The sequence below is a fragment of the Procambarus clarkii genome, chromosome 5 (genome assembly GCF_040958095.1).
Source record: "Procambarus clarkii isolate CNS0578487 chromosome 5, FALCON_Pclarkii_2.0, whole genome shotgun sequence".
Lineage (NCBI taxonomy): Eukaryota > Metazoa > Arthropoda > Malacostraca > Decapoda > Cambaridae > Procambarus > Procambarus clarkii.
The window spans coordinates 4,005,196-4,016,799 of record NC_091154.1 but is presented as its reverse complement, the minus strand read 5'-3'; the positions used below and the strand labels follow the sequence as shown (position 1 = coordinate 4,016,799).

At 41.2% G+C, this 11,604-nt stretch overlaps 1 protein-coding gene across 1 annotated transcript; it reads right to left on the bottom strand.

Moving 5' to 3' along the window:
* Window positions 1-903: 903 nt before the first annotated feature.
* Window positions 904-11,552, bottom strand: LOC123766901 (uncharacterized). Its single transcript, XM_069305265.1, has 4 exons — window positions 11,535-11,552; window positions 10,609-11,041; window positions 1,446-1,589; window positions 904-995 (listed from the first exon to the last, which is right to left on the bottom strand). The coding sequence occupies exons 1-4, from the start codon at window positions 11,550-11,552 to the stop codon at window positions 904-906; spliced, it is 687 nt and encodes a 228-aa protein (XP_069161366.1).
* Between the last annotated feature and the right edge of the window lie 52 nt (window positions 11,553-11,604).

Below are 11,604 nucleotides of genomic sequence, written 5' to 3'. Positions count from 1 at the left end.
TACTTAAACTCCACCATTATGGAGTCCGCGGCAAGCTGAACTATATCCGATCCTATCTTAGTGACAGACACCAATGTGTAATATGTAACCATCAATGATATAACCTCTCCTACTCTACCACTAACCGTAGGGGTGCCACAGGGCAGCATCCTAGGACCCCTCATGTTTCTTATATACATCAATGATCTGCCTAATGTCTCTAACATGCTTAAACCTATATTGTTTGCTGATGATACTACTCTCATCTACTCTGACCCCAACCCACTCACGTTAAATACTGTTGTAAACAATTAATTAAAAAAGTCCACTTGTGGATGTCAACCAACAAACTCACACTAGACATAGAAAATACCTACTATATCTTATTTGGAAACAAATCAACAAATGTAATTCAGCTTCAGATAGATAGTGTAAACATTAGCAATAAAAATCATGGAAAGTTCCTTGGCCTGTACTTAGACAACAAACACCAATGCCCTGAGGAACACCAATGTTGATGGGTAGGGTGGGAGAAATTGAATTATTCACAGCAACATACTGGAGCCTGTCAGTAAGGTAAGACTGAAGATATTGGAGGGAGTGACCTCTGACTCCATAATGTTGTAATTTAAGAAGAAGGTTTTGATGGTTGACAGTGTCAAAAGCCTTACGTAGGTCAACAAATAACCCAACAGGGAACTCATTTTTATCAAGAGCTGCATGTATCAAGTTAATCATACTAATAATTGCATCGGTAGTGCTTTTTTGGGGTCTGACGCCCCTATTGACAAGAGCTAAGTATATTGTGTTTGGCTATATAAGAGTAGAGCTGCTTGTAGATCAGTTATTCAAATATTTTTGACAAGTTTGGCAGAATTGATAATAGGTCTGAATAAGTTGTTGACATCAATGAGATCACCACATTTATGGACTGGGGTTACTCTCGCTTTTTTTTAGAATATCTGGAAAGGTTTGGAGTTCAAGTGATTTGTTGTAGAGCAATGTAATGGCAGGAGCTAAAAATTTGGAGGCTTTTACGTAAACTAGAATTGGTATCTCCGCAAGAGCACTGGACTTGGTTTTAAGGGAAAGGATTATCTCATTAACATCAACGGAATTAGCAGGCGTTAGGTACAGAGACTATGGATAGTTACCTGTGTCCTGAACATTAGTACGGGAGGATGGAATATCATTTGCATGGGATGACCCAATGGAAGAGAAGAACCTATTGAATTCAATAGCAGTATCAGAAGTTGAAAGCAAATCATCATTATTGGACAGGAGTATTGGTTTTTAATTTAAAATCTTTTTAATCCCAATATTTGTGAAATAGTGCTCCATGTTTACTTAATGTTGCCCTTTATTTGGGTAAATTTATTTTCGTAGAAAATAGACAAAGCACTGGCTAAATACCTCCAGTCGAAAAACAAATTGGGCCACATTTATACTTGGCGCCACATTTATACCTTGCGCCACATTTATATCTGGCGCCACATTTATATCTGACGCCACATTTATATCTGGCGCCACATTTATATCTGGCGCCACATTTATACCTTGCGCCACATTTATATCTGGCGCCACATTTATACCTTGCGCCACATCTATATCTGGCGCCACATTTATACCTTGCGCCACATCTATATCTGGCGCCACCACCAGCCAAACACAAAAAACAACTGCCTGCCGCAGCACCAAGGATCAGCTGACGCCATAAACACATCCCGCCCTACGGTGCGGCAAGTCTCCCTCTAACATTACTGTTTTAGTCGCCGCTCCTCTATCTACAGCACAACGCAACAAGCACTTTTGAAGCTCTTATCATTCTCAACATAAACGCGTCTCCCAACATTTGTACTGGTGCAGTCATCGGGAGGATAAACCCTTCATGCAAGCTACATCTACTATCAAGAAGGACGTCGCCTCCGCCGGACCACTTGACTGGACATTACCCTCTTGGCTCTCGATACCACCGTCAGGCGTTCCTCTTCAACTGTCCGGATTGTTGCGACGCCTGGCGCCTTATCGCCCGGGGCCACAGGGAAGTTTTTAAGTTTTCCGGCTGGTTATTAGTGCGGGAAGACTGTCCGGCGGCGGCGTGGTGGAGTCAGGCGACGCTAATGTAGCCACACGGCTTTGTATTTTACCCTTCAAGGAAACGCCAGAGCACATCCAGCACCGCTGCCATCGTGGCTCCATAATCAGCAGCATTAAGGGAAAACCTTCACACAAACTGCACCTAACATAAAGATGAAAACTCACGAGTGTCCAGAGTGTAGGAAGAGGTTCAGTCGGCTTGAAAATATGAAGACTCACATGTTAATACATACTGATGATAAACCTTATGAGTGTCCAGAGTGTGGGAAAAGATTCAGGTTTATTGGAAATATGAGGAATCACAGAGTAGTGCATACTGATGAAAGGCCTTTTAAGTGTGCTGAATGTGGCAAAACATTTAAGAATCGTGGAGGTATAATACTGCACATGAAAGTGCATACTAATGAAAAGCCTTTCGAGTGTGCCGAGTGTGGCAAAACATTTAAGCATCGTGGAAAAATAGTACTCCATATGTTAGTACATACTAAGGATAAACCTCATGAGTGTCCAGAGTGCGGAAAGAGATTCAGTCAGCGTGGATCTATGAAGACTCACATGGTAATACATACTAATGAAAAACCTCATGAGTGTCCAGAGTGTGGGATGAGATTCCGTCATCCTGGGAGTATGAAGCGTCACATGTTAGGACATACTGATGATACACTTCATGAATGTCCAGAGTGTGGGAAAAGATACAGTCATCTTAGGAGTATGAAGCATCACATGTTATTACATATGTGATTTTCACACACACACACACACACACACACAAACACACACAGTACTGTATATGTTTCCGTCAGACATTTATATTAGTCTTACCTTAGTTTAGTAGTTATACTGTACAGTATTAGCATTACTCTGTAAACGTGGAATGTACATCAGGGAGTTCTTCTGGTTCCCAAGCCGGGCCTGGAGCCAGCCTTCACTTGTGATAACTTTGTTTAAGACCCCTTACTAGTATTTGTTCCAGCCAGAATTATGCACTGTATTACTCTGGCTATATGGTCGTTATGGCTTGGTACTTCCTCCTGGTAGTTACCTTCCCTTCTCGCATAATTTAAGCAGTTTGGTAATGTTACCCTGATTGGCATTGATTTTATTCTGAATTATGAAAATTATTTTAGCCTGACTCGAGGTATTATATTAGCCAAAACCTGGCACTTTTTAAACCAGATTCTTGCCATTCAATTAGTCTGATTCCAGAATTTTTATAACACAATGGAGTATTTCATTCAAGTTAACCCAAGCCTAATTACTGCTAATATTTTTTTCATCTCTTTATTAATGCCTGAATCTGACATTTTTTAATTAAAATATATTTGTTTATATTTTTATTTTTACATTTTTATTCTCTGGCCCCAGACATCACTCGGTACCCCTACTCAAATCTCTGAATATGTTAGACATTAAGTCACTGTACATTCTCTCATGTGTATTATACATATATAAAACGCTAAACTATAATGCCAATCCTGATCTCAAAAGCTTCATAGAAGGTTGTAACAGAACCCATGTGCACCACACCAGAAATAAATACAGTTTTGATATTCCTAGAGTACGACTTAATCAAACCAGAAATGCTCTACAAATCAAGGGGCCCAGAATGTGGAATGACCTTCCCAACCATGTTAAAGACTGTACCTCTCTCAACCAGTTTAAGTTAAAAACGAAGCTATACCTAATAAATTCCCTGTAACCTACCTTACCCCTCTGTTGTCAACCCATGTATGTTTTTTGTTGTTTTTTTCAAATCAACGCTGTTTGAATGTAATTTTCTGTAATAATTTGTAAGTGTATTTGTGCTGCTTTTTCAACAATGTTCCCCCCTCTTTTACCTCTATTTTTATTTGTTCTCAACACATTTTATTCTTTTTACCCATTAGTTTTAAGCTTAGTCATTAATGTTTTTCCTGCCCGAAACGCTTTGCGTAATAGTGGTTTTAGGCATTGTATGTACTAGCTCTATCTATAAAGCCAACAAACCTTGTAAAATCTCTTTATGTATGTACCTTATCTAAATAAAAATTATTATTATTATTATTTCTAATTTTAAATTAATAGTGTTTTTGAATGTTTATGTATAAGCCTAAGTTTAAGTATTCATTAACTGGTGTGTATGGTCATTATGAGCCTGTTTTACCAGGTAAAGTAGTAGCCTGTATTGCTTTGATTGGTAATATAATTTATAGTTGTTTTGATTAATGTACAGTAAATTATAGTTATTGTTTATTCTCTGTCTTTAAGTTATCTATAATAAAATAAGGAGTAATACTTGACTTTTATGACCTGTTAAGTTTTATATGGAACTTGTTTTTACAATTGTCTTGACATACAAGGTTACCATCCACTCACTGTAACATACAAGGTTACCATCCACTCACAATAACATACAAGGTTACCATCCACTCACTGTAACATACAAGGTTACCATATACACACTGTAACATACAAGGTTACCATCCACTCACTGTAACATACAAGGTTACCATCCACTCACTGTAACCACTATAAAGGGTTTTTGTAATTAGCACATAAATAAGATTCATGTCATGTGGTACTAATGCAATAATTATTCTTTTGTGTGTCTCAGAGTTGTTATAGTCATAATTAATAGTTATTAAAGAATTGGGGAAACAGTCAATATAATTGAAAACATAGATGAGGAAGTGATTACAGTATTATAATGTTCCTTAAATCACTTGATAGCAAAATTATCAGTAAATGAGCACTCTGTGGTCACTAAATGATCAATGGTTATACAGGTATATATAATCATGAGGCTTAATTATCACTGGTATGTATCCCTGCTAAGCACACACAAGATGGGAGTCTGTACTATGGGGGATCTAGAATAACATGGATGTAGGGGTAGTAGTTAGCATTAAGGGTTATCAAATAAGGGAGATCTCAAAGGCCCGGCCCCTACTATATAGAAATATATAGAAATAAACTTGTAGTGGCTTATTACAGCAATAGTCAGCCTAGAGGTTGATCATGAGTCTCCTACACAGGAAAAATGGATGCTCCTTTACTAACTTATTTATTTATTAACCCCTTAACAACCCCCCATATACATTCACACCAATAACAATAATAATAATTACTTTACCACACTATCTTACGTTAAAAGCCTTGGTCCACATAAGCAGGATACAAGGTTTACACTCAGAACAAGCTAGGGTAAAGTACTACTAGTGAAGAGCTAGAAGCTTGAGTCAGCTTAGGGTAGGGAGACCACGTGGTTCCACTTGGACCCCTTTCAGAATAACTAGTAATACAAACACTAGGAACACCTAATTCATACACGGTACACACACACACACACTTGATCGAGCCTTGCTTGATCTGATATTTACCCTAAATGAGTCGGATATAAGGGAAGTTAAGTTGGAAGCCCCCTTGGGAATGAGTGATCATAGTGTATTGAGCTTTGAGTACCTGGTTGAGCTGGGAATTATCACCCCCAAAAAAGAACTGGGAAACAAAGGGCTGGCGTACCGAAAGGGAAACTATGAGGAGATGAATAAATTCCTATGGGATATACATTGGGATACAGAACTCGGAACCAAGTCCATACAAGACATGATGAACTATGTCACCCAAAAATGTCAGGAGGCTGTAAGCAGGTTTGTCCCAGCCCAACAGGAAAAAACAGAGAAGCAAAGGAAGAATCCATGGTTTAATAGGGAATGTATGAAAGCAAAGAAGCTGAACAAAAAGGCATGGAGGAACTTCCGTAATAACAGAACACCAGAAAGTAGAGAGATACCAGAGAACCAGGAACGAGTATGTTAGTGTGAGAAGAGCAGCTGAGAAAATGTATGAAAATGATATAGCTAATAAAGCCAAGACCGAACCAAAGCTACTACACAGTCACATCAGGAGGAAGACAACAGTGAAGGAACAGGTGATGAAACTTAGGGTGGGCGAGGACAGGTACACAGAGAATGACAAAGAGGTGTGTGAAGAACTCAACAAAAGGTTCCAGGAGGTCTTTACAGTAGAACAGAGAGAAGTCACGGCGCTAGGAGAGGTGACAGCAAACCAGGTGACCTTGGAAAGGTTCGAAATTACAAGAGATGAGGTCAAGAAGCACCTATTGGAGCTGGATGTGAGAAAAGCTGTTGGGCCGGATGGAATCTCACCATGGGTATTGAAAGAGTGTGCAGGAGCACTTTGCTTGCCACTCTCCATAGTGTATAATAGGTCACTGGAAATGGGGGACCTACCAGAAATATGGAAGACTGCTAATGTAGTACCAATATTTAAAAAGGGTGACAGACAAGAGGCACTGAACTACAGGCCATGCAGTGTCCTTAACTTGTATACCATGCAAGGTGATGGAGAAGATTGTGAGAAAAAACCTAGTAACACATCTGGATAGAAGAGACTTCTTGACAACCCATCAACATGGGTTCAGGGAAGGTAAATCTTACCTTACAGGCTTGATAGAATTCTACGATCAGGTGACAAAGATTAAGCAAGAAAGAGAAGGATGGGCGGACTGCATTTTTTTGGACTGTCGGAAAGCCTTTGACACAGTACCCCATAAAAGGTTGATGCATAAACTGGAGAAACAGGCAGGAGTAACTGGTAGGGCGCTCCAGGGGTTTAAGGGAGTACCTAAGCAATAGGAAGGAGAGTTACAGTGAGGGGTGAGACCTCAGAATGGCGTGAAGTCACCAGTGGAGTCCCACAGGGCTCTGTACTTGGACCTATCCTGTTTCTGATATACGTAAATGATCTCCCAGAGGGTATAGACTCATTCCTCTCAATGTTTGCTGACGACGCCAAAATTATGAGAAGGATTAAGACAGAGGAGGACAGCTTGAGGCTTCAAGAAGACCTGGACAAGCTGCAGGAATGGTCGAACAAATGGCTGTTAGAGTTTAACCCAAGCAAATGTAATGTAATGAAGATAGGGGTAGGAAGCAGGAGACCAGATACAAGGTATCACTTGGGAGATGAAATACTTGAAGAGTCAGAGAGAGAGAAAGACCTGGGGGTTGATATCAGGCCAGACCTGTCCCCTGAAGCTCATATCAAGAGGATAACATCAGCAGCATATGCCAGGTTGGCTAACATAAGAACGGCCTTTAGAAACTTGTGTAAGGAATCTTTCAGAACATTATATACCACATATGTCAGACCAATCCTGGAGTATGCGGCTCCAGCATGGAGTCCATATCTAGTCAAGCATAAGACTAAACTGGAAAAGGTTCAAAGGTTTGCCACCAGACTAGTACCCGAGCTGAGAGGTATGAGCAACGAGGAGAGACTACGGGAATTGAACCTCACTTCGTTGGAAGACAGAAGAGTTAGGGGGGACATGATCACCACATTCAAGATTCTCAAGGGAATCGACAGGGTTGATAAAGACAGGCTATTTAACACAAGGGGCACACGCACTAGGGGACACAGGTGGAAACTGAGTGCCCAAATGAGCCACAGAGATATTAGAAAGAACTTTTTTAGTGTCAGAGTGGTTGAGAAATGGAATGCATTAGGAAGTGATGTGGTGGAGGCTGACTCCATACACAGTTTCAAGTGTAGATATGATAGAGCCCAATAGGCTCAGGAACCTGTACACCTGTTGATTGACGGTTGAGAGGCGGGACCAAAAAGTCAGAGCTCAACCCCTGCAAGCACAACTAGGTGAGTACAACTGAGTACACACACACACACACACACACACACACACACACACACACACACACACACACACACACACACACACACACACACACACAATCAGGAATCATTCAGAATCTTGTACACCACATATGTAAGACCAATCCTGGAGTATGCGGCCCCAGCATGGAGCCCGTACCTTGTCAAGCACAAGACGAAGCTGGAAAAAGTCCAAAGATATGCCACTAGACTAGTCCCAGAACTAAGAGGCATGAGTTACGAGGAAAGGCTGCGGGAAATGCACCTTACGACACTGGAAGACAGAAGAGTAAGTGGAGACATGATCACAACCTACAAAATCCTCAGAGGAATCGACCGGGTAAACAAGGATAAACTATTCAACACTGGTGGGACGCGAACAAGGGGACACAGTTGGAAACTGAGTACCCACATGAGCCACAGAGACGTTAGAAGGAACTTTTTCAGTGTCAGAGTAGTTAACGGATGGAATGCACTAGGTGGTGGAGGCTGACTCCATACACAGTTTTAAATGTAGATATGATAGAGCCCAGTAGGCTCAGGAATCTGTACACCAGTTGATTGACAGTTGAGAGGCGGGACCAAAGAGCCAAAGCTCAACCCCCGCAAGCACAAATAGGTGAGTACACACACACAGACACACACACACACACACTGCATTAGGAAGTGATGTGGTGGAGGCTGACTCCATACACAGTTTCAATGTAGATATGATAGAGCCCAATAGGCTCAGGAATCTGTACACCTGTTGATTGACGGTTGAGAGGCGGGACCAAAGAGCCAGAGCTCAACCCCCGCAAGCACAACTAGGTAAGTACACACACACACACACACACACACACACACACACACACACACACACACACACACACACACACACACACACACACACACACACACGGCTCACTTATGCACCAATGCCTCCTAGCACCTTGAATGGTCAGCACCACACTCAATACATAGTACAGAACATGACATTCTTGTCTATGAAATAGTATCACCAGGAGAACTGGTGATACAAGAGTGCCTCCCATGCCCTTGCACTAGCAATAGCTTTGCTGGTCAATAAATCTCTCGAGTGTCATACCTTCCCCGATATCCTTAAAAAAGCAAGAGTAACGCTAGTTCATAAAGGAGGTAACACTGCAGACATATATAATTACAGACCCATATCGAATTTACCTTTATTATCAAAAATATTTGAAAAAATTATTTACAAACAGCTCTACTTCCATCTTGTAAAATTTAATATACTATAAGTCCCTGTCAGTTTGGCTTCCGCTCCCAAAAGAGTACCAATGATGCTAGTGTTAGTCTGCTTGACTTAATCTACTCAGCCCTTGACAAAAGTAAGTTTCCGATTAGACTCTTCATCGACCTGAGAAAGGCCTTTGATACTGTTAACCATAACTACCTCTTACTTAAACTCCACCATTATGGAGTCCGCGGCAAGCTGAACTATATCCGATCCTATCTTAGTGACAGACACCAATGTGTAATATATGTAGCCATCAATGACGTAACCTCTCCTACTCTACCACTAACCGTAGGGGTGCCACAGGGCAGCATCCTAGGACCCCTCATGTTTCTTATATACATCAATGATCTGCCTAATGTCTCTAACATGCTTAAACCTATATTGTTTGCTGATGATACTATACTCTCATCTACTCTGACCCCAACCCACTCACGTTAAATACTGTTGTAAACAATTAATTAAAAAAGTCCACTTGTGAATGTCAACCAACAAACTCGCACTAGACATAAAAAAGACCTACTATATCATATTTGGAAACAAATCAACAAATGCAATTCAGCTTCAGATAGATAATGTAAACATTAGCAATAAAAATCATGGAAAGTTCCTTGGCCTGTACTTAGACAACAAACACCAATGCCCTGAGGAACACCAATGTTGATGGGTAGGGTGGGAGAAATTGAATTATTCACAGCAACATACTGCAGCCTGTCAGTAAGGTAAGACTGAAGATATTGGAGGGAGTGACCTCTGACTCCATAATGATGTAATTTAAGAAGACGGTTTTGATGGTTGACAGTGTCAAAAGCCTTACGTAGGTCAACAAATAACCCAACAGGGAACTCATTTTTATCAAGAGCTGCATGTATCAAGTTAATCATACTAATAATTGCATCGTTAGTGCTTTTTTTGGGTCTGAAGCCCCTATTGGCAAGAGCTAAGTATATTGTGTTTGGCTAGATAAGAATAGAGCTGCTTGTAGATCAGTTTTTCAAATATTTTTGACAAGTTTGGCAGAATTGATAATAGGTCTGAAGTTGTTGACATCAATGAGATCACCACATTTATGGACTGGGGTTACTCTCGCTTTCTTTTTTAGAATATCTGGAAAGGTTTGGAGTTCAAGTGATTTGTTGTAGAGCAATGTAATGGCAGGAGCTAAAAATTTGGAGGCTTTTACGTAAACTAGAATTGGTATCTCCACAAGAGCACTGGACTTGGTTTTAAGGGAAAGGATTATCTCATTAACATCAACGGAATTAGCAGGCGTTAGGTACAGAGACTATGGATAGCTACCTGTGTCCTGAACATTAGTACGGGAGGATGGAATATCATTTGCATGGGATGACCCAATGGAAGAGAAGAACCTATTGAATTCAGAAGTTGAATTATCAACAGTATCAGAAGTTGAAAGCAAATCATCATTATTGGACAGGAGTATTGGTTTTTAATTTAAAATCTTTTTAATCCCAATATTTGTGAAATAGTGCTTCATGTTTACTTAATATTGCCCTTTATTTGGGTAAATTTATTTTCGTAGAAAATAGACAAAGCACTGGCTAAATACCTCCAGTCGAAAAACAAATTGGGCCACATTTTACCTTGCGCCACATTTATATCTGGCGCCACATTTATATCTGGCGCCACATTTATATCTGGCGCCACATTTATATCTGGCGCCACATTTATATCTGGCGCCACATTTATATCTGGCGCCACATTTATATCTGGCGCCACATTTATATCTGGCGCCACATTTATATCTGGCGCCACATTTATATCTGGCGCCACATTTATACCTTGCGCCACATTTATATCTGGCGCCACATTTATATCTGGCGCCACATTTATATCTGGCGCCACATTTATATCTGGCGCCACATTTATATCTGGCGCCACATTTATATCTGGCGCCACATTTATACCTGGCGCCACATCTATATCTGGCGCCACATTTATATCTGATGCCACATTTATATCTGGCGCCACATCTATATCTGGCGCCACCACCAGCCAAACACAGAAAACAACTGCCTGCCGCAGCACCAAGGATCAGCTGACGCCATAAACACAACATCCCGCTCTACGGTGCGGCAAGTCTCTCTTTAACATTTCTGTTTTAGTCGCCGCTCCTCTATCTACAGCACAACGCAACAAGCACTTTTAAAGCTCTTATCATTCTCAACATAAACGCGTCTCCCAACATTTGTACTGGTGCAGTCATCGGGAGGATAAACCCTTCATGCAAGCTACATCTACTATCAAGAAGAAGGACGTCGCCTCCGCCGGACCACTTGACTGGACATTACCCTCTTGGCTCTCGATACCACCGTCAGGCGTTCCTCTTCAACTGTCCGGATTGTTGCGACGCCTGGCGCCTTATCGCCCGGGGCCACAGGGAAGTTTTTAAGTTTTCCGGCTGGTTATTAGTGCGGGAAGACTGTCCGGCGGCGGCGTGGTGGAGTCAGGCGACGCTAATGTAGCCACACGGCTTTGTATTTTACCCTTCAAGGAAACGCCAGAGCACATCCAGCACCGCTGCCATCGTGGCTCCATAATCAGCAGCATTAAGGGAAAACCTTCACATAAACTGCACC

Coding starts and splice junctions, on each gene's coding strand:
- LOC123766901 (XM_069305265.1), bottom strand. Junction 1,590..10,608: donor AGATATAAATGTGGCGCAAG/GTAAAATGTGGC, acceptor ATGTGGCGCCAG/ATATAGATGTGGCGCAAGGT. Junction 996..1,445: donor AGATATAAATGTGGCGCAAG/GTATAAATGTGG, acceptor CCAAATTTTTAG/CTCCTGCCATTACATTGCTC.